Below are 24348 nucleotides of genomic sequence, written 5' to 3'. Positions count from 1 at the left end.
ATATGTATTATTTATTAATAAATTTATTATATAGTTATATTTAATATTTATTTGTTAATTTTGATTAATTAATTTCAAAATTGGAGAAAAACTGGGTGATGGAATCGCGCGAGCGGGAGTCGCAGAGGGTCGAGCTAGGGCACCAATGCCCTAGCTTATGATCGAGTGTGTGTGCAAGTGCACGTAGGGTGTCGGGGGTGTGCAGTGGAGGTTTACGTAGAGTGGGGAGTAGCCGAGAGATCAAGGGAGTCGTGCAGTGGCATGCGCGATGGGTGTTTTTTCAAGCGGGCCGAGGGTTTCCAGTGGGGATGGGGGCCTCAGTTGGACCTCCATCCCGGGGGTGCTTGGGAGGGGTGGAGTTTTGGGTGCAGTTCAGTCTAGTGGGCCCCTTTGGGGTGTGGGTTCCTTTCTTCTTGAGATCTAATGTTGAGTATTGGCGGTGAGGCCTCGAAGGTACCGCTCGCCATGGATTTTCATGCTGCGGTGGGCTCAAAATCCCCATCCCGGAGCATGAAGACTTTTAACAATAACCTTTTCTCCTCAGATTCAGGGTCTGGTAGTGCTGGTAGATCTCGCATTTTGAAGGTTAATGTTTGGTTGGAGAGATGCAATGAGAGATCGAAGCTGGTTATTCCTCCAAAGATGATAGCCGAAGACGTTGAGTACTTTTCAAAACACTCGCTATATTGCAAGTTTTTGGGAATGAGGGTTTCCTTGCAATTTTTGGAAAACTGGGCACAGAAGACTTGGGCTCTGGAAGGGGAAATGGAGATTATGCTGCTAGCAAACAACTACTTTATGGTTACCTTCAACTGCATGGTGGATCGCAATGGGGTTTTTGAAGGAGGCTCGTATTTTTACAACCAGGTGGGGTTGTTCATCAAACCTTGGCATGCGGGGTTTAACCCTTTGGAGGAGCTCCCGAATAGGGTTCCAGTATTAGTTCATTTACCATGCTTTACAGTGGAATGTTGCCAGGAGGATGTGCTTTGGATGCTTGTTGCACTGCTTGGGAAGCCAGTGGGATCTTCAACACAAACCCTAGGGAGAAAGGTAATGACCTTTGCGTGTATCTGTGTTGAAATTGATCTTAGTAAACCTATTCCAGATGCTATAGATATGTGTGCGGGTTATTATTCATGGGTTCAGCAGTTAGATTATGAGACTTTACCATTTTGGTGTCGTCTGTGTCATGAGTATGGAAATTTATAGCGCAAGTGTCCTAGATATAAACCGGTGGAGTGCCAACCTCAGAGGCTGGCCCACAACCTAGATGGGGCTGCTAAAGGAAAAGCTGCCATGACATTTGAGGGTGCGGGTGTTGATGGTTTTGTCTCAGTTAAGACAAAGAACAGGAATCGAGGACAAAAGAGGCCCCTTCAGGAGAGACAGGAGGAGGATACCTTTAACAAATTCGAGGCCTTGGATGACCTTAGCCAGCAGGAGGTGAACCCGAGGTTTACCCCTTTGGACCAAGGAGCCTTAGGGGGGCTCTAGAAAGAGTGATTGAGGACCCTTCCCAGGCTCTACAAGTGGTTGGAAGCCAACATATGGAGATGGATCAACCAGTAGGGGTCCAGTTGGGACTCACTTCTAGTTTGGAGGTGAATTTGGTTGGGGGGAGGGCTCTTCGATAGTTCTAAAATTGGATCCGGTTGGGGGTAAAATTAATAAGCCCTCTACTCACCTGGGTCTTCATCATAAAGATATTAAGAAAAGTGCTTCGGAGAAGCTCTCAATGGTCGGCAAAAAGAAGGATTTGGAGAAGATCAAATTGTGGGAGATAATTTGGTTGAGTCAGGGTCACTAAAGACTCTGGATTCTTGCTTTTCCAATCCTCCAAAATGATTGTGCTTTCTTGGAATATGAGGGGCTTGAACAATGGCCCTAGACAAAAAGTTGTTCAGGATTTGATTAGGAATCATTCACCTGATGTCCTGTTCTTGCAAGAAACTAAACTCTTAGTGGAGAGTATGATGGGTCTGGTACCAAAGCTGTGGGGACGAGGCGAGTGTCAGTGTATTGGGGCAGCGGGTTCCTCTGGTGGGGTGGCCTGTCTTTGGAACCCTTTAAGGTTTCGCCCTGTTTGGTGGGTTGCCTCCAGATCTTCGTTATTTGGGATTGTCTCAAGTCTTGAGACTGGAGAATTCATCTTGTTTTCTAACATCTATATCCCTACTAATCTTCAGGGTAAGCAGAACTTATGGTCTCATATTTCTTGTATATGAAGGCTAGTCCCTTTTCATCCTTGGATTATGGCGAGAGATTTCAATGCCATCCTTGAGTTGAGCGACAAGAAGGGGGGTGTTATGCATTTGGAACCCTCTTCTGTCCTTTTTCAGGAGAGTATATCTTTGTTGCATCTTGTTGACATTGAGCTTGGTAATGGTTTGTTCACTTGGAACAATAGGAGGGTGGGGGAGTATTGGATTGCAGAAAGGCTGGACCATTTTCTGGTTTCTAGTTTTTGGATTGGTGGGGGTTGGACCACAAGTTCTAAGATTCTTGAATGGAGATTGTCAGACCACTGGCCCATCAAGCTAGTTTCCTCCTCGGCTCGAGTTGCTCGCTCTCCTTCATACAAATTCCAACTTATGTGGCTTTGGGATCCTGCTTTGCAGGCTCTTGTAGTGGAGTGGTGGAGGAAAGGGAGGCTGGCCTTTGGCACTGCTATGTACACTTTTGCCAAGCAACTACAATTTGTTAAGTTTCAACTTAAACAGTGGAACCGTCAGGGTTTCAGGAACATTTTTCAGGCTAAGAAAGCTGCTCAAATTGTGCTGAATGGCATCACCAGTGAAATCAAAGAGCATGGTTTGTCTGAGGCCTTACATAGGGAGGAAGATAAGGCTTTCAAGGTGGTAGAGGAGTGGGAGCTTAGGGAAGAAATATACTGGAAACATAGAGCTCCTATTGATTGGCTTCAAGAGGGGGATAAGAACACTGCTTTCTTCTTCAACTCAGTGAAAGCAAGAAGACATGGAAATTCCATCCCTATTCTGGTCAATGGTAGAGGTGAACAGTGTTTATCCTTGCAGGAGATCTCTAGCGAGTCATTACAATATTTTTGATCCCTCTTCAGTGAAGACTCTCAAGGGGAATCGGTGGAGGAGAATCAAGTTCTTGCTTGCATTCCTTCTCTTGTCACTAGGGAGATGAATGAGCAGCTTTTGGGTCCTATTTTGTTGGAAGAACTTGAGAGGATTATTTTTCACATGAGGAAAGGAAAAGCCCCTGGACTGGATGGGTTCCTGGTTGAATTCTTTCAAGAGTTCTGGGATATCATCAAACTGGACTTACTAGAAGTAGTCCAGGAGTCTCAGAAGAATAAGCAGATGCTTCGGGCTTTGAATGTGACCTTCATTGCTCTAATGCCCAAGTGTGATGGAGACAACAGGTTAGGCCAGTTCCACCCTATCTCTCTCTGCAATGTGATTTATAAGATCATCTCTAAGATGATAGCAGATAGGTTGAAGAAGTGTCTAGGGGATGTTATTTTTGAGGAGCAAAGTGGGTTTGTGGAAGGACGCCAAATTTTGGATGGTGTGGTCATTGCTACAGAGACCATTCATTCTATGGCAACCTCCAAGGAAAAAGCTATGTTTATCAAGTTGGATATGGCTAAGGCTTATGATAAAGTTTGATGGTACTTCCCCTAGAAGATCCTCAGAGCTTTTGGCTTTGCTAATGAATGGATCCAATGGGTTATGAGTTGTGTTACGTCTACTTCCTTCTTTGTGCTAATTAATGGAGATCATATTGAGTTGTTTGGTGCTTCTAGGGGTCTACACCAAGAAGACCCCCTCTCCCCTTATTTATTTATTCTTCTAGCTGAGGGTTTGGGGAGGCTGATCAATTTTAATGTGGGTCTGGGTATTATTTAGGGCTGGAGTTGGGGTAATGATTTGCAGTCGCAGTCTCATTTGCAGTTTGTTGATAACACGACCCTTATGGGACTTGCTCGGATTAGAGAAGCTACCGATTTACGTAAGGTCTTGGATGTTTATCTTGCGGCTTCAGGCTAGATGATCAATGAGGATAAATAATCTATCCTCTTTTTCAACACTCCTGGAACTATTCAAAGGAGGATTGCTCTTATCTTAAGATTCCAAGTTGGCTCTCTACCCTTGACCTACTTGGGTATCCCTATTTCTCCTGGGAACCCTCCTAGGGAGTCATGGCAGGGTATCTTGGATAAATTTCGCACGAAGGTTACACACTGGACTCATAGGTAGTTATCCTTTGCTAGGAGGATTCAACTGATTCAGGCGGTGGTTCAGGTTCTTCCAATTTATCGTTGTATGCTTCAGGTGGATCCTAAGTGGTTCTTGAAGGGTTTGGACTCCCTGGCCAGAAAATTCTTATGGGCAAGCAATCTGTCCTCTTTCAAATGGATTCTTGTCAATTGGGACTTGGTGTGTAGCCTGAAGCAGTCAGGGGGGCTTGGCTTAAGGCAGTCTATTTTATTTGGGGAAGCTCTGGCGGCTAAACTATATTGGAGGTGGTGTGTTGAGCAGGATCGAGGCTGGGCTAGGATTTTGGCCATCAAATATATGTAGAGGATCCCGATGGAGGAAATCCCTAGATATCCTCATAAGGGAAAAGGTTCAATGATCTGGTATACTCTCAAGAGGGGGGCTTCTCTCATTAAGGCATGTCTCTTTTGGATTTGCAGAAGGGGGGAAGAGGTCCTTTTCTGGAACGATTCTTGGGATGGATACTCTCCCATCCTTGACCAGTTTCCTAACCTTGGGAATATGTGTCAGAGGTTTCTGGAGGTAGGGTGGTCAAGGGTGAGTGACTTCAAGGTTGTTTACAGGTGCGGGCGGCTAGATTTGGAGCGGTGGAAGGCTCCTAATGAGTGGTTGGTTGCTGGGATGGAGGAAGAGTGTGCAGAGTTACATGACATTCTAGCAAGTAGACACTGTAGTTCCCTCAAAGGTAGGGATAGACTTGCTTGGTATCCAAATCCTAAGGGGGTCTTTACTGTGGCTAGTGGTTACCAAGAACTGTTGAACCAAAGACTGGAGGGAAGAGAGGTGCACTGGTGGAAACAGGTGTGGAATAATTTTTCTTGGCCGAAGTGTAACTGCTTTGCTTGGACTTTGGCTTTGAATAAATGCTTAACATGGGACAACATCCGCAAGCGAGGATTCTTGGGGCCTTCTATTTGTGTTTTGTGTGGTAATGGGGAAGAATATTCCTCACACTTGTTCTTCAAATGTCCCTTGTCTATGCTTATTTGGCACTATTTTTGGGGGGTGTGGAAGCACCCTTGTGTCCATGCAGATTCTCTGGTGGAATTCTAGAGCAGCTTGGGCAGACCTCCTATCTTGTCCTCCAGACTGTCTAGTATATCGGGCCCATTTTCATTTTGTGGTAGATCTGGCTCGAGAGGAACATGAGGATCTTTCATGAGGTTAGATTGGTTGTTCAACAAGTGTGGAATAGAATCATTGTTATGATCCGGGAGACGGTGGAAGCTAAATGTGAGGTGAACTTTCCTCTAGGTAGAGAAGAGGCGAAGACTTTGAATAGGTTGGGTTTGTAGGAGTTGTCTCCCGCCTCTGCTTGTGTCAAAAGAGGTAGACGTGCTATGAAGAAGGTTCAAAGGGTGGGAAGGTGGTTACCTCCTCAGGATGTGTTTATCAAGATTAACACTAATGGCTCCTCTAGGGGTAACCCAGGCCCTGCTGGAGTTGGTGGGGTTGGTAGGAATAGCTTGGGGGAGGTGGTTTTCCTCTTTTTGGTGCATAAAGGATGACAATCTAATAATTTTATGGAGGGATTTGTGATTCTCTATGCCCTAGAGCGTGCTTAGGAGTTGGGTCGAAGGAAAGTTATTTGCGAATCAGATTCGCAAATTGTTGTTAACTTGTTGACTGAGCAGAAGGTGTGTGGGATTTAGTGGCAGCTGGCAGGGATTGTTCAACAAATTCTTCAAATTAGTTCTTTAATGGAGCAACTATCTTTCATCCACATTCCTCATGAATGGAATAGAGCAGCTAATTGCCTGGCTAAGTGAGCCTCGGATCATGGTAGTGATTGGAAAGTTGAAGGTTGGGAGCATCTCTCCTTGGATTATTGTCAGGACCTGCAAAAGATTTTTGTTGAGGATATGGATAGACACGAAGCTAGCTGATCTGGGGCTGGTTTTGTGGTTCTTTTGGGGGCCTTAGGGCTCTAGTTCTCTTTGTAATTCTTGTGTCTAATTTTCAATAAAGTTTTTACCCCTTTATTCCAAATATTTATTTACTAATATTATGTAATTATAATTGATAATATCATCTATATAATAATTTGCTAATAAATTGAAATTGACTTTTTTAATTATTTTATATAATATATGTATTTTTGTTAATAAATTTATTATATAATTATATTTAATATTTATTTTTGAGATATATTCTTAATTATTTAATATTAAATTAATGAATAATTATTTAGATTTATTTACTTATTATTAATGATAATTTCTTTTTTAATTTTTAAAATATTAATAATTATAATATTATATTAATGTTATACCATAATTACGTCGAGAGGCATATTGCACTCACATAATGGATGCACAAATATGTGTTAATAAAAACTAAAACCATTTAATTTGACGTGCATATGAGTGTCATGTACTTAAATTAAATAACTAAAATTAAATTAAATAACTTAAACTTAATGTGGTCAATTAAATTAAATTAAATAACTAAAAATTATAATGAAAACTATAACATAATAAAATTTAAGAATAAGAATTAAAAAATTAAATACAATGACTAAAATTAAATATATTAACTTAAATTAAATAAAATAATATAAACATTATAAAATTTAAGTTGATTAAAATTAAAAAAAAAATTCAAATAAGACAACTTAACTTAAACTAAATAAATTAAATTAAATAACCTAAAATTTAAGAATAAGAATTAAAAAATTAAACACAATGACTAAAATTAAATATATTAACTTAAATTAAATTAAATAATATAAACATTATAAAATTTAAGTTGATTATCTTCTGGGTCGGCCTTATGGCAAGTGCTTGGGTCCATTTTTAAAAACTAGTCAAAATTATTTTGCATGAGATAATAGTGTAAGTAAAGACTTGGATCATAGTAGATTACTGTTTCTAAGTAAAACAGGGTTTATTTTGCAGTTAACAGAGAACAGGGCATAGATAGCAAGTAACATCGAATCTTAAATAACAAACTAAAGTAACATATAGGACTCTAAATTAGAATGATATTATCCTAAATTACTGAGACTTTATAGGTATGAAGGAATATCTATTATATAGACATATATCAGCATTTTGTTATGAATACCCAACAATTTTAATAGATACTATAGATACTTACAAGCATTTGGATGCATGCATCTATTGGTATTTATTCTCATTTGTAGTAATCATATCAGAATGAGTAATTTTTATTTATTTTGAATAGTAAGTAATGACTGTAGCACTCAAATGCCACCTACTGAAGTTATCTATTTCTGGACATCCCCCTGTCATTGCTGAAGATGGTGGATTATAGGTGGATAATATACAAATTTGAATATTCATTTATTCATTCACCTTTTATGCTATAAATCCACTGGGCTGGGAGGGTTGGTATGACTGAATTTCCTTCACCAACTCTTGTTGTTGTAGCCTGGGTCTTATCCTTTAATAAGGACAAAATTCAGGAGCATAAACAAGAGTTGGTAGACTGAAGATTATTTGGTTGGTCAATCTTGTTCCAGCCTAATCGTAATCAGAATCTCAATTCTGCTTCTTTAAATTCTTTATTGTATGATGTGAAAGGATTGGTTTTCATAGGGAATTGCATGATGGTAAGAGTCTAATTTTACAGATGAATTTTCATATGATATAAATGTTTGGATATCACTAACAGATCTGCCAAGTGTTTGAGATATAACAATGCAGGCCAAACAGGTTATCTTGGACAATTATGGAGAGACTATAAACAATCAAAGAACAACTTCTAAGCCAAACCATCGGAAGCTGAGGAAAGGATTAATTGATCATTAAAAACAATACTTTCGGGCTTGTAAGGGAAGGGAAAATAAAATACCCCCCACCTGATCACCCTGGCCCGGGGTGATGATGTATTAAATCTGAAACCATTATAAATGATTTGCTGGACTATGGTCCCGGGCAAGGCCGAAAGTTTTCTCGCCTCCACTCTTTCCTACCGGCGCCCGCATGAGTGGAGTATTGTATAATTCCAAAATGATTAATAAAATTCTTGGCCTCGGCCTCTTATCGAAAAATAAATAAAAATAAAATTAAGTTGATTAAAAGTTTTTTAAAAAAAATTAAAATAAGACAACTTAACTTAAACTAAATAAATTAAATTAAATAACCTAAATTAAATTAAATAATTGAAATTAAGTAACTTAAAATTAAATTAAGTAATTTAAACATAGTAAAATTTAAGTTAATTAAATTTTCTACTCCCTGGAGCGTGCCTTGGAGTTGGGGTGGAGGAAGGTTATTTGCGAATCAAATTCACAAATTATTGTTAACTTGTTGATTGAACAGAAGGTGAGTGTGATTCATTGGCAGCTAGCAAGGATCATCCACCAGATTCTTCAAATTAGTTCTATGATGGAGAAGGTGTCTTCCATCCACATTCCTCATGAATGGAATAGAGCAGCTGATTGTTTGGCTAAGTGGGCCTCGAAACATGATGATGATTGGAAAGTTGAAGGTTGGGAGCAACTTTCCCCGGATTACTGTTAGGACTTCCATAAGATATTTGCTGAGGATATGGATAGTTATGAAGCCAACTCATCTTGGGTTGGGCTTGGGGTTCCCTACAGGGGTTTTGAGACTATGGTTCTCTTTTGTAATTCTTGATTCTAATTTTCAATAAAGTTTTTACCCTTTTATTAAAAAAAAAAAAAATTTAAGTTAATTAAAATTTAAAAATTGTATAAGAATTAAAAAATTAAATTAAAAAACTTAACTTAAATAAAATAATTAAATTAAATTAAATTAAATCGTAATCAATTAAAATAACTTAAACAATATTAAATAATTTAAATAAAATAAAGTAAAATAACTTAAATTAAATAAAATAATTTAAACATAGTAAAATTTAAGTTGGTTAAAATTTAAGAATTCTATAAGAGTTAAAAAATCAAATAATACAACTTAACTTAAATTAAATTAAACGATTGAAATTAAATTAAATTAATTAAATAAAATAATTAAAGTGAAATTCAATTAAATAGTTTTCTTTCTTTTAAAAAAGAAGAAACTATTGTTAAGTTTCTTTACACGCATCATTTAAATTAACTAATTTACATTAATTGAAATTAAGTAACTTAATTTAGTTTAAATAGTCTAACCATAGTAAAATTTAAGCTAATTAAAATTTAAGAATTGTATAAGAATTAAAAAATCAAATAAAACAACTTAAATTAAATTAAATAATGTAAATAAATTAAATTAAATAACTAAAATGAAATGAAATTAAATAGTTTTATTTCTTTAGAAAAAGAAGCTAAGGTTAAATTTTTTTACATGCATAATTTAAACTAATAAATTAAAGTAAATCATTTAAATTAATTGAAATTAAGTAATTTAAACATAGTTAAATTTAAAAATTGTATAAGAATTAAAAAATCAAATAAAACAACTTAACTAACTTAAATTAAATTAAACAAGATCTACATCACATAAATATTTTCATAAATATCCAATATATCGCATAAACTACTTGATATTTTCAATTGTAGGCATTCCAAAGTTATCATCAACATCCATGTTTACAAAATTCAACACAACTTGCAGACATGGATATTGAGTGCGACTATGAAGAGATACCAAACTCTATAGAGTGACACATGGTGGTGTAGGGAGGGTGCATGCCTAATGAAAATGGAGGCATGATGGTTTGCAGGTAACTATTTAATTAGTAAAAAAAATTCACATATTTAAATATATAAAAATTATGCCAATTAATGAAATATACAAGTTCATATTCATTTTAGGTATAAAGCCCTTTGGCTGTTGAATCTAGAAGGATCCAAATTATATGAAGACATAGAGACAGGAGACAAAAAATTTGAACCAACAAGAAATGATGAAAGAGTGAATTCACATAATAGCCGTATATTGCAATTATAGAGAGAAAATATATATTAGCAACCTGTTCTTTTCAAGCATGTTGTAATCAAATATATTCCAAAGTATGGTGCAAAAGCAGAAAAAAAGATCAAAAACATATAGCCAAGTGTTGATTTGTCTTTAAAACATGGAAAATCCTGATGATTTAGCTACATGAGCATATAAAAGGCTTCTAACTGAGACAATCATAGAAAGAGACATTGGAGCTCAAGAAACATCACATGTTGTTAGAACTTTCATTAGTGAAAAGCGGTAGAAGATTTGATAAACTAAATGTTTCGCGTGAGGTGTTTAAACCTATAGTTGTACATATTGAAGAGAACAATAAAGAACAAACAATATCTCTCATTGATGGATATAAAACAAGGCCTCCTTCTATGGAACATGTCCCATTGATTGATTTGGCTAGATCATGGATTTATAATCCTAAACGAAAAAGAGACAACAAATGGGAGCCAAGGCAAAGTGCATCCATTGTCAAAGTTATCCCTAGGTTTGTATCCATTCCTCCATGTGACTCAGATAAATAGATTGACTTCTATTTTTTAGAGTTATTGTTGTACAAACCATTTCTTGACATAGAAAGAGATATTGGTCATGATCATGACTCCATAATAGCAAAGTGAGAGTCATTCAACTATAATGCTTGGCACATGGAACGAACAATGGCTGAAGAAAATGTTGAAAATACAATGATTTTGAAATTGAAGACAATGAACCTGTTCAAAAAAATACCATAGAGCATGACTAAGATTTTTTTATCTACATTGCATCAAGGTCAAAATATACAAGTTTCTGAAATAGATATGTTGGGAATAAGAGACATTGATAGACATATAGATTGATCTCATGAACATCAAGGTAAAGAGTACAAGGAACAAGAAAGTTGTATTTGATTGGTGTCATCAGTCAAGCCCTCAAAAATGAGGCAATGCCAGGTCGTTTTCCCCTTCTACTACTTGCACCAATAAGAGTTGAAACATTCAATATAGGAGCCTCTACAGTTCATTCAAAATTGAGAATCTCAATAAGAGACTTTTTCTCAACTAGAAGGAACTAAACTCACAAGCTTTCAAGAAGATATAACACATATCAAATACATTTTGATAGATGAAATAAGCTTTATTGGTCAAAACATGTGGAAAATATAGATTCTTAACTTCGACAAGCACTCCCACAATATGCACACATAAGCTTTGCAAATTGATCTTTCATTATGACTAATCAAGACAACTATTTTATATTATATTTATGATAATTCATATCTATGAAATTTTTATAATTTATTTACATAATTTTAAAATAATTTGGGTTTGTCCTCTTTTAGGTATATCTATGATTTTTGTTAGAGATTTGGGTCAATTGCCTCCAGTCGATGATAGACCACCATATGATAGCAACAAACAGGCAAAGTTATTGTGCCAAGAATTCAAAACTATGGTTACATTAGATAAAATATCAAGACAAGTTGGACAAAACAATCAACAACAAAGGTTTCGTCAACTTTTGACAAATCTAAAAGATGCAAGCCCACAAATTGATGACTGAAGATTACTTTTGACAAGAACTCCTATTAACATAGATGCTACAAGTAAAACATAGATGCTACAATTAATGTTGAGTTTGACAATACTTTCCATCTATTCTCCACAAATGAAAATTCTCATAATCATAACAAAAAATGTTATATACATTGAAACATCCTATTGTGCATACTCTCACAACAAAAGTAGGAAGTGTACATCAAGCAAAAGATTTTTCAATTGATGAAGTTGATCTAGAGATGTTGATCAACAAGAATTCAAGGGTGATGTTGAATTCAAATCTTTGGATACAAGCATGACTTGTAAATGGAGCTCTGGGATATGTTTGAAAGATTATCTATAAACTAGGAAGTTCTCCACCTGAACCATCATCATATGTCATGTTTGAATTTGACAATTATATAGGAATACCATTTGAAGATTGTCATCCAAATATAATTCCAATAACACCAATACAAAGGGGCAAGACATTTCAATTACCATTAAGATTGACATGGGCATTGACTATACATAAATCTCAGGGGTTGACTCTATCAAAAACCACAATTGATATAGGACCAACAGAAAGAACAAGATTGACATTTGTGGTAGCGTTTTGAGTAAAATCTCTAGAAGGCCTCAGAATAATGCCAACATTCACATATGAGCATTACCAAAAAATGAAAATCAGTAGACAACTTGAAAGCGAAAGGCCAAAGAAAATAGATTAAAGTTTTTAGAAGATAATTGATGTAACATATCTTTTTGTTGTTGTTGTTTTTGGTGTTAACTTTACATCCTTTGGGCAATTGTTTATAGTAACACCAACCTTGTTTTGTTGCTTATTAATATAAAAAATAATTGAAATTTTGTTCCAATATCTTCTATTTTCCCTAATTTTTACTTTTATTGATGACTTATATTGTGACAAATAATTTGATTAGAGTCATTCTATTTTTTTTAACTATTTATTCAAAATTATCCAAACAAAATGCAATTGAATACTATTTATAATTTTAAGTATCTATTTATTAATACATAATTTAAATTTTGTTTGAAAATTTATATTTTTTGTAATGTCTAAATGATCTATTCAACCATTTCACTTCAAACTTACTACTAATAAAAACTATTATTATTTAAATTTTTTTATTGGTAATAAGTTTTTTATTAATAATAAAATTAATTACATCCTTGCATGCATGGAATTTAGCAAAACCACAAACCACCCAGTATAAAAAATTGCCAAGCAACTGGATTTAACAAACACAACAAAGGCTCTGCGAAAATGCAACAAAAAAACCGAGCGAATCCATCACAATTTCTGCTGCCAAAAGTGCCAGACTTGGCCCAACAGAAGTGGTTTTTTGAGCGAACCAAATATGCGATCAGGGTTTGCAATCCGGGGATCAAGGCTCCCCTGCCTCAGGAACAGTCGGATTGGCAAGTGGTGAAACCTAGGAGGTCACACAGGGCAGCTATGAAAAACTCTCTGAGGGTTGTGAATGGCATTGACCGATGCCATGGAAACACTAAGCCAACCATCTCCAATAGGTTTTATCAATTGCAGAATCTTGAGGAAGGTTTCATAAAACCAGCTCCCCGGGTTTGCTCTCACTCCAATAATGTTAGTAAAAGAAGCAATATCAATCATAGAAGATCAATGGATATCCATCCTAGGGCTTTTGAGGGCAAGAGCAAGATAGTTGCAACGCCTCCTAAAACCTCAAGAGTCAAGCCGGTTATAAATAGGAACCCTAATTCAGATGTGGCAAATATTTTAGAGATTAATGAGAACTTGGTTAAGAGGATTCAACAATCCTGTAAGGCTTTTGGGGTTTTCGCTAGATGGTAGGGACTCAGAATTCCGCTAGAGGTTATTGTAGACTGGTTTATGTCTTTCTTTACATGGATAGTAAGTATAGCTATCTTGACTGAAGGCTTTCTATATATTGATTGTGGAAATTCAAGACATAAGGAAGAATTCTTAACAGGTAAATCTCCAACTTTCAAAGGTTTTGATTTTAATTTTTTAAACTAGCATTTGGATTTTAACCCTAACAATTTGAAATCTTTTAAAATAGATAGACCATTTTTAATCCCTAACTTACCAGTAGAATTAATGGACATCGAAATTATTAGGAAACTAGGTAATCACTTGGGTAAATTTATAGAGCTTAGTGATAAGAATAGGAAATACTTGAACTCTGTAATGATAATTAACATGGATATTAGTGTTAAAACTTTAAAACCTATTGAAATTAAATCAGGGATGTCGTCTTTCCTTATCTATCCCAAATTTTACAAAGGAGACCTGGACTTAGACCCTGCTCCCGCATTGTCCCCAGAATTCCCCTCTTCCCAATCTAGATCTAGCAAGATTCTTGGGGTAGACATTAGTTTCAATTTGGAGCTAGGAGGGTTTGTGATTAGGGAATTTTCTCTGCTGCCTAGGCAACCTGAGGAGATGGAAGAGGGGGAATTTATAGTAGACTAGAGCAGGGATGATCGGTTGATCCCCTCCTCTCCTTTCCCCCTTGAGGAATCTCCATTGGAAGATTTGCCTCTTTCCTCAGATCAGGCTACAAGATTGGATGATCGAAGGAACTTTAATGGTTCTCCCCATCTGAAGGAAGGGGAGATTATTGAGGAAAGGGTTGATCAAGAGGAGGATCTAGCCCACAAAGAGGAAGAGGTTAACAACATTATTAACTATCTATGTGACTTAGTTACTGGAGAAATCATGAACAAATTATTGGATGAAATAATAGATAAGGACGAACTTAGTCTTTAGAAAAAATTGCAAGCTAGTAAGGTAGTTTTGGCCCTATCCCCCCCTTGTGGTCTCTGACATGGAGGAACTTCTTTTAGATTTAGATAACAAGGAAAATGAATCCTTAGGCATCGAACTATGGGCAAATGATAAATCTACTCCGGATTGTGCCAAGTCCTGCAAAAAGAGAGGTAGGAAATCCTTATCGGAACTAAGAGCCAATGATGGTTCAGTAGAAGGTCAGGTTAAACTCACAGACATGTTTCATGCAGGGAAGGGGAAGGTCCTTCCCAAGGCACCACGAAAGTTGTGTCATGGAATGTTGGGGGTTTAAATTCCCCTAACAAACATAGGTTAGTCAAGCGATGTCTATCCTCTTTCAGTCCAGAATTAGCTCTGTTATAGGAGACTAAATTAGGGAACGAAGATTTAGTCTCTTTCGGAAAGAGATTAGGCTTTAGACAGATTATAGGGGCCCCAACCAATGGGGCCTCTGGAGGACTTGCTATAATCTGATATCCACGCAACATCCTTTTTTCATGTATGGAATCTCACAATAATTGGATGAGCGGGAGGGTAACTAGCCTAAAAAATAATATAGATTTTGTCATTATTAACGTGTATGGGCCTATCCTTAATGAGGATAAAAAAAGAATATGGGAGGAAATTGAGAATTTCACAAATACCCTTAATCAGATATGTTTCTTAGGTGGGCAATTCAATGCAATTTTGCATCAGCATGAGAAGCGAGGAGGCTTAGGTATAAATGCTCGTGCTTCTCTTGACTTTGCAGATTGGATCCATCGTAGTGGCATGAGTGAAATTATTATGGTTAAGGAAGCCTTTACCTGGAACAATCGTAGGTTAGGGTTTAGTAACATTGCAGAGAAACTCGATAGATTCTTTGTCTTGGGCAATCTCATCAACTTTCCCTATACCTTGGATGCCTCTATTCTACCTTTCTTAGGATTAGATCACTTTCCTATTCAACTTGACATTCAGGGCGAGGTTGGCCCAAAAAGATGCCTTTTTAAATTCGAGAATGTGTGGTTGAAAGATGATAACATCCTTGAGCTTCTAAAGGAGTGGTGGAATGCAGCCAAGGTCTTCGGGTCTGGGATCTTTAAGATTGTTAACAAACTTAAGATTATTAAGCAGAAGCTCATTCATTGGAATAAAGAACACTTTGGCAATATTTTTGACAATAAAGCCCAAGTGGAATCTGAGTTGGTCGAAGTTAATGAGAAAGTGTTGCAACATGGTGTGAGATTTTGCCAAGATCAAGAGCTCAGTGAAAAGTACAATAGAGAGACAAAATATAGGATAAGAATAAACTGTATTCTCATCAATAGATAAATGATCAATTGTTCCAATTACATACAATGTAGATGAGCCTGCTTGTATAGGCAAGGCTAGGGATATGTGAGCACACAAACATGACATGTGGCTCAATAAGAAACAAGGGTAGGTAGGAAATAGGTGTGGGTAGGTAGGAGAAACAATATAATAGTCCACATGAGGTAGATCACCCATTGAATGTGGAGTGAACAACAAGATCAACACCATAAAAGGTGGAAATTCTCCTACACACACTATCCCAATGTGGCACAAACACCCAAGTGTCTCATACCCAAACTACTATGAAATACATTTCCTAAGTAAACTCAAGTAAGTGTAATAATATCCAAGATGAATAATTATTTACACCAACACATTGGGATGGATGAGACCTCGTTTCTCAGAGAAAAGAAACTCCTTGCCGATCATGAATCAATTCTTGCCAAAGAAGAAGTCTTGAAACAAAAATCTAGAGAGACGTGGCTGGAAGAGGGTGATAAGAACACAAAATTCTTCCATAATAGTGTGAGGATGAGAAGAGTTATAAATCATATCTCCAAGATAAAGTTAAGTGACAGCTTTGAGGTGGCTAATCCTAAATCCATTGCGACAGAGGTTGTAGACTTCTTTTCTCTTATCCTCAATTTTGATTGGAGCCATCGTGGCTCTATCCAGGACAAGTTTATCAAGTGTATCCCAAAGCTTCTAAGTAAAGATCAAACTGATTCTCTTACTGCTAAATTTTCTTTAGCAGAAGTAGAAGCAACTCTTATGCAGATGAGCCCAGATAAATCCCCTGTGTCGGATGACTTTCCGACTAGTTTCTTTCGTAAATGTTGGCCCTTCTTAGGCGAGGAAGTAACGACAGCTTTGGAAGGAATGAGGAACTCAGGAAATATCCTCAAAGAAATTAACAATACTTTTTTGGCCCTTATCCCTAAAAAGGATAAACCTGAGCGTTTTGATGAGTTTTGACCCATTGGCTTGTGCAATACTATCTATAAACTTTTTTCTAAAACTCTACCTAATAGGCTTCAGAAACTCCTTCCCCTGTTGATTAGTGAGGAACAGACGAGTTTTGTTCCTGGAAGATCTATTTATTATGGGGTTATTATAGCTCAAGAGGCTATCCACTCTGTCCAGAAGAATGACAATCCCAGTATGCTCTTAAAGCTTGACATTAGGAAAGCATATGATAAGGTGAATTGGAGATTTCTATGCAGATGCTTAGAAGCTTTTGGAATCCCCCCTGTTTGGATTAATTTGGTTTTTGAATGTATCTCCACGCCTAAATTCTCAGTATTGGTTAATGGCACTCCTGAAGGATTTTTTAGTTCCTTAATGGGTTTGAGGCAAGGAGATCCTCTATCCCCTTTTCTCTTCATTATTATGGCTGAAGCCTTGGGGAGATCGATTTCTAGGGCCAAGGAGAATAGTCAGGTGTCAGGTATTAGAATCACTAGCAACCTTGACCCTATTACGCATCAACAATTTGTGGATGACACTATGCTATGTGGGCTTAGCAATCTAGGCGAGGCTAGAGCTTTTAAGCAAGTCTTGGACTCTTACTCAATGGCTTTAGGTCAGGAAATCAATCCGGCTAAATCAGAAGTCTTCTTTTTTAACATTAAGTTAAGTATACAAAAAGACATTTGTGGTATTATGAATTTCAATCTAGGAAGCCTTCCATGTAAGTATCTAGGCTTGCCTTTGGATAAGGGCTCAGGGTCATCTAATATGTGGGATGGAGTAGTAGAAAAGATTAAAAGTAGGGTAGCAACCTGGAAGGGTAAGTGGCTATCCTCTGCAGGTAGAGCTACTCTGGTCAAATCAGTTCTGGCCGCTATGCCTATCTACCAACTTTCATGTTTCAACCTGCTCCAGTCCAAAAAGGAAATACTAAACAGACATCTAAGATCTTTCTTTTGGAAAGGGGTGGAAGAGAAGAAACGTATCTCCCTAATGGCTTGGGATAATATTTGTAGGCCTAAGTTGGCAAGGGGGTATTGGGATTAAGGACATTAAGGTCCAGAGTAGGGCGTTAGGGGCCAAATTAGTATGGAGAATGTTTAGATCCCCTCATCTTAAGTGGGCCCAAATCCTCTACCATAAATATCTCCATGGTAGGGATCATATGAGCCTCTTTGGGGACTCCTCCCCTCCGAGAGGCTCGTGTATATGGAAATTTATGTTGGACTATAGGAAAATCATCTTAGACAAATTATCATGGAATATGGGAAAGAGGGATAAAGCCCTCTTCTGGTCGGACTCTTGGGGAGGTTTTCCAGTCCTTCAACAAAAAGTTAACCTGGAATCATCTAGAGAAGTGCTTGAATCTGTGTGGGGTAGGAATGTCAAGGACTACATCATGCCTTCTGAGGGGGAATTAGCTAAGGGTTGGTCTTGGAGATCCCTTGTTCAGGTAAACATCCCTGTCAGGGATAAATTGTTGCTTCAAGACATCCTTAAGAATAGGATGGTTACCTTCAACTTAGGGCCAAATTCTCTTGTCTGGGATGGGTCGAAATCAAGAGAATATACCTCAAAAGATGGTTACAATCTCCTCCTGAGTCAGCAGCTTTCCTCTTCCACCTCTGTCCCTGCAGTCTTGTGTTGGGACAAGATGTGTCTACCAAAGGCAGGATTTTTCTCATGGTTACCCCTCTAGAATAAGATTTTAACAACAAATAGATTCAAAAAGATGGGCTATGCAGGCCCTAGCAGATGTCCCTTGTGTGAAGAGGCTAAAGAAGACAAAGACCACATCCTTCTCAATTGCAATTATGCCTCTAAGTGCTGGCTATGGTTGTGCAACAAATTAGGGTGGTCCTCTACCTTTCCCAATACCATCCTTTAGATGTTTCAGGCATGGCCAATCCTTTTTAAGAATTCCCTTTATAGAGATCTTTGGCACCTTGCCCCCTCTTTGGTTATTTGGGAACTCTGGAAGGAACGCAATAGGAGGCTCTTTAAGGAGTAGAAGATGGAGTAGACTCTTTTGGTGAATAAAATAGAAGCCTCAATAGTGGAGACTTTAAATAGTAGAACCTCTAAATTTTCTAGTAATCTCTCATAGATGACCTACTGGGATGAGAAGATAAGGGGGAGGTGGTTTGGTTTGAGGATCCCTCCCTTTATTGGAATTGGCAACTCTAACAATTAGGAGTTGAGAAAGGCCTGCAATTGGCAAGCCCCTAAAAAGGGTTGGTTTAAACTAAACTTCGATGGTGCTTCCCGTGGGAATCCAGGTCCTGCAGGCATTGGATGTTGTTTGCATGATGAGGGTGGAAGGGAACTGGCTAGGGTAGCAAAACCCATAGGGTTTTAATCCAACAACAAGGCTGAAATCTTAGCCCTAATTGAAGGTCTCCTTATTTTTCAAAATAGAGGTATTTGCAAACTGGCCATTGAAGGAGACTCGACCATTATTATCAGTGGCCTAAGGAAAGGTTCTTTAACTGATTGGAAGTTGAATGCGCTCTTATCTAGAGCTCATGGTATCCTTAAAGATTTCAATAAAAATGACCTTCAACCATATATACAGAGAAGGAAACTCCATAGCGGATGAACTAGCTAATGCTGAAGCTGATGGGCAGATCATTAGTTAGGAGGGGCTAACCCCAGATCGAGGAATTTATTAAGCCTGTCTCTGAGCTCTCAGATTTTGTTTTTTGGCTCTTTGGTCTTTTAGATAGAAAGCTTAATTTCTTCTTAAGATCATCTCTAAGAGCCTCTCGAGATTCTATTTCTATTAGTATGCATATGTACACACACACACACACAATTTCTGATGCTGACTTAATATGAAAGAAACCTAGGCTATAATAACAATAGGGGTAAGTATGCAGAGATAATATTGGCCCTTCTTCTTTGGCACTAACACTTAACAAAGTGGTTTTGCAGAAGGATTGTTTTGAAAATCTGTTTTTGCAGGATAATCAAAAGATGGCAAATATGGCAACAGTGAACTAGGAAATTTGACAGAAGTGAATTAGGATGTAATAATGAACTAGGATGATACCTATGAAGGGAATTTTGATCAGCTAGAATGCATAATTTGTAAAAGATGGAAACAATGAACTAGGATGCTACATGTGAAGGGCTTTAGATCGGCCAGAATGCAAAATTTGTAAAAGATTATATGTAAATCATTAAAATTTAGTAGTCACTAACTGGACCTATGGTCTCAGGCAAGGCCGAAGGTTTTCTCCTCTCTGCTCTTTCCTACCGGTGCCCACACTGAGCGGAGATTGTAATAAAATTTATTAATAAAATATGGCTTAGGCCTTTTACCGAGCAAAAAAATAAAATAAAATTGGCCAAGCAACTGAAAACCTACTTGGCATACCACCCTCCCAAACCACTAAACCACAGTTTTGAGCATCAAAAACTACACTCAAAACCACCAGAATTAATGTCAAACCACTCAGTGCAGAGTATCTAAACATCTACCCTACTTACATCATAGTCTGTAATGGAGAAAAAAGGGATAGACCCCAAACAAGAAAACATAGAGAGAAACAAAATTTTCATCTACCCGTGCCACCTTCACGCTTGAATTGACGCCAATTTCCTCTTTTCTGGGTCTTCTGGCTTTACATCCTTCAAGGTCCACCACCTCCTTCGCCCGCATTTGTTCAGCTTCAATTGCCTTCAACCTTTGCAATTCAACTTCAACCTCCATTGACTGGATGAAAACCTTCAGTGCCTCCCAACCTTGCTGAGCCTCATATTTGCAACAAGCTTTAAACCGACCTTCTAGCCACCTCACAAAGCAATACAGTTCTCAAAAACTTCATGGTTCAGGTTCTCAATTCCCTCTCACACATCGAAGCCAACACTAGGGATTACCCACTCCACTATCGTCCCCATTCCTTCCAAGTATTCTTGGGGCACAATTGCTTCCATTACTCCTTTCACCACCTCAATTGAGTCTCCTAAATCCAACCCCCACACCATTATCAGTGAGTAGACATCCATGTTCGTCTTGTAGTGATGTCTTAGATTGCCAAAGGAGTCACCCAAAATCAATTGAACACATTTTATTAATCTTTCATCCCTGGACAGAAACATACCAAACAATCTACGCTCTGAAACAGGGCCAAGAAAGGGGCACAATTGTTTCCTAGACTTGAGTGTGAAGTTTGCTTCCATTTCTAGTAGTGCCGCCACCTCCCACCTCCTTGTCGTAGATGCTTTCCTTCCGCACATGACTTCACCAAAGCCACTAGAAATGAAAGAGGGTACAAGATTAAAATGCCATCCCACACAAAACTTCCATAAATGCACCGTATTAAAATCGCATCATCATCCATCTCTCAAGATCATTCCCTAAGGCCACTGCAACTAATTCGCCTCAAGTACACAGGTGTGAGCCTAAGTTCATTACTTCGAGCCGTCAAGTCACCTGGCATCATCTACCACTAGGACTGCCAAACAACTTCCTCATCATCGCTACCCCACCAACGTGTAACTAAAGGAGCCAACTCACATGCTACATTGGATAACACATCCGTCACCCCATTCCCTACCCTCCTAATGTGAGAAATTCGAAAATCTTGAAAGGAGTTCAATTTTGAATAAATAATTGAAATGTATTTACTAATCCACCAGTACGGAGAAGAACCTTTCGAGATTGCGTCTACAATTATTTTGGAATCTCCTTCCAAATGTAGCTTCAAAACTCTGAGATTGCCAGCCAACTCAACTGCAAGCAACACTGCTTGTGTCTCCGCTTTATTATTAGTGCCATTTTGCAATCTTTGCACTCCTTTGATTAAAACTTTACCTTCCTCATCACGAGCTACACATCCAACACCTGAGATTCCCAGATTACCTCTCAAAGCCCCATCAAAATTAACTTTAACCCAGCCATGCTCCGGTTTACCCCAAACACTCTCTGAGACCCCTAAGCCCTCAAAAGCACATGAACAGGCCATTATTTAAAAATATTTATTATTATATATGAATATTAAATATGTTCATAATTTAATATCTCTCAATATATGTTACTTAAATTTTTTAAAATATAAGTAGGCTAGTTTTATTATATCAATATTACAAAGCAAATACTCACCACTACGTTCGTCGGAACTATCAACAAAACAATAGCTGCAATGTGAACGAAATCTGGACGTTAGTTTAAATTTTCAGGTAACCATTAAACACGGCCATTACCTACTTTAAAAAAAAAAAAAAAATCCATTTCCAGGCCTTAATTTGGTCCCCCGAGACCAACCCTCTTGCGAAAGCAAGAAGCAATGAAGGGCAACAGGATTTTCTCAGCACTGTCGTCAATCTTGATCAGAAACAATGCACGCTCAAATTTTCAGGTCACAAGACAATATGGTTTAGTACCCATGGTGATAGAACACACATCCAGAGGAGAAAGGGCCTATGACATATTCTCAAGACTCCTCAAAGAAAGAATAGTGTGCATCAATGGTGCCATAGATGATGACACTGCATCTCTAGTAGTAGCCCAATTGCTATTCCTAGAGTCAGAAAATCCAGAGAAACCTATCAGTCTGTACATAAATTCTCCTGGTGGGGTTGTGACTGCGGGGCTTGCAATATATGATACTATGCAGTACATAAAGAGCCCAGTGAGCACACTGTGTGTAGGGCAGGCTGCTTCAATGGGGTCTCTGTTGTTGACAGCAGGGGCTAAGGGGGAGAGGAGGTCACTGCCCAATGCCAGGGTCATGATTCACCAGCCCTCTGGTGGGGCAAGTGGCCAGGCTTCTGACATTGCCATCCAGGCTAAAGAAATCCTTAAAACCAGAGAGAGGCTCAATGGTTTGTATGCCAAACATACCGGCCAGGAGATTGATAGGATTGAGAAGTGCATGGAGAGGGACATGTTTATGTCTCCCGACGAGGCCAAGGAATTTGGGCTTGTGGATGAGGTTATTGAACACAGGCCAATTTCTCTTGTAACTGATGCTGTGGATACCAAGAAAAAAGAGAAGTCACCTAAAAGCAACAGCTAAGTTTTTTGCATCTGGATTTTTGTGTTTCTGAAGAGCAAAGAGATTTTATAATTTGGATTTAATGAAGAAGCTGAATAGCAGCCAAGTTTTTAGGCGTAAGGCAGGCTTTATGTTTTTCTCACTTATATTATCAGGAGTTTTGAGATTATATGATTTGAAATAATTTCAAGGGTTTTGGTAGGGTTTAATGTGCTTAACATTTTTGGCAAATTTTCTATATTTTGATGGGGTCAGAAGCTTCTTTGCTTTTTAGCCTAGATCCTCGCTAAATTAAATTGTTATCATTGATTTACCCATATGAAATTTTGTTTTTTGGCCATTTTTTTCCTTGGAAATTTAAATGTAATAATCGAGTTTTGCGACAGTTCCTCACCCCAAAATATTGAGAAGACAACCAAAAGTATCTAAGTATTTTGCTTGTGGGTGTCTGTGTTTCTGGTTTAGTTCTTTGTAGTGCTATTAAATATTGTGATTTGTATTAGTTTCAAGTGTTTTGGTATGTATATTATATTTGGTAAATTTTCAGCATTTTGATGGCGTTAGAGACTTATTTGTTTTTGCGCAAGAGCTTTAAATAATAATTTCTCTACCAAGAAAATGTGAAGGCAACCAGAAGCAGCTTAGTTTTTAGTTTATGCACTTATTTGTTTTTGTTTTTGTTGTCCGTGGAGATGTTTTGTTATTTGAATCTTATGTTTTTTTGCTTCAACTTGCTATGCATAGTCCATATCACAGATGTTTGTTGCAAGAACGGTACACTTCTAATTTTTTGTCTTTCTGATGTCAAATGAAATGCTATATTGGTTATCTTTTGCCTTTAAAACGTGAGATGGTTACTTGTTCCCTAGAATTCAGAAATTTGGACTAATTTAAATGGTTTTGGTGGCGTTTGGTATGCTTAGCAATTTTGTAAAATTTAAGCATTTAGATGGGGTTAGAAGCTTCTATGTTTGAAACCAAGATCTTCTCTTGATTAAGTTGTTTTGAATGATTCACCCATATGGAGTCTTGTTTTTGTGCTAAAAACTTAGCATGCATGGGGTATATTTTTGTTTTCTGGAAATTTAAATGTTACATAGGAGTTCTTTGCATGTATGCTGGGTTTTTTTGTAATAACCCTTGATAAAATATTGAATCAGATTCAAAGAGATTCCTTAACTTCTATCACAGGTTTGCAAAGAATAGAAAAACAGTGAAATCGGGTATACCTAAATGTACATCAAAACACCACCAAATGGGTCTGAAACTTAATGAGGCCAATGTTAAATGTGTATTACTGATTTTGACATTGTTTTCACATCGTATTTTCTGCTAAATACATCTGATAACTGTAATAAACTCCTGCTGCAAAATATATCAAATAGAACCCCAAATATGGAGCTCAAACATAGAGAGAAACCACTGCAGCTTCCAAATAAATTCCCAAAGTGCTTAATAATCGTTCTTAACAGAAAAACACATGATAAAAAAGCTCTAATAACAGTAAATCCACGGCCTCAAGGCTGCCAAGGGTTTATTCTAACTCAGAAATGCAAATCACTGAAATCTTACAATTTCTGGAGCTAATTGGCAACACATAATGCATAG

At 37.5% G+C, this 24348-nt stretch overlaps 2 protein-coding genes across 2 annotated transcripts; both read left to right on the top strand.

The window, feature by feature from the left end:
* Nucleotides 1-16150: 16150 nt before the first annotated feature.
* On the top strand, nucleotides 16151-16744 carry LOC131857587 (uncharacterized). Its single transcript, XM_059210271.1, has one exon. The coding sequence runs from the start codon at nucleotides 16151-16153 to the stop codon at nucleotides 16742-16744; it is 594 nt and encodes a 197-aa protein (XP_059066254.1).
* Nucleotides 16745-21934: 5190 nt separating this feature from the next.
* On the top strand, nucleotides 21935-22953 carry LOC131048404 (uncharacterized). The gene has a single exon (XM_057982357.2). It carries the CDS (start codon nucleotides 22030-22032, stop codon nucleotides 22759-22761), a length of 732 nt encoding a protein of 243 aa, XP_057838340.1. The 5' UTR covers nucleotides 21935-22029; the 3' UTR covers nucleotides 22762-22953.
* The last annotated feature ends 1395 nt before the right edge of the window (nucleotides 22954-24348 follow it).

The sequence above is a fragment of the Cryptomeria japonica genome, chromosome 8 (genome assembly GCF_030272615.1).
Source record: "Cryptomeria japonica chromosome 8, Sugi_1.0, whole genome shotgun sequence".
Taxonomy (NCBI): Eukaryota; Viridiplantae; Streptophyta; class Pinopsida; order Cupressales; family Cupressaceae; genus Cryptomeria; species Cryptomeria japonica.
This window is presented reverse-complemented; position numbering and strand designations above follow the sequence as displayed.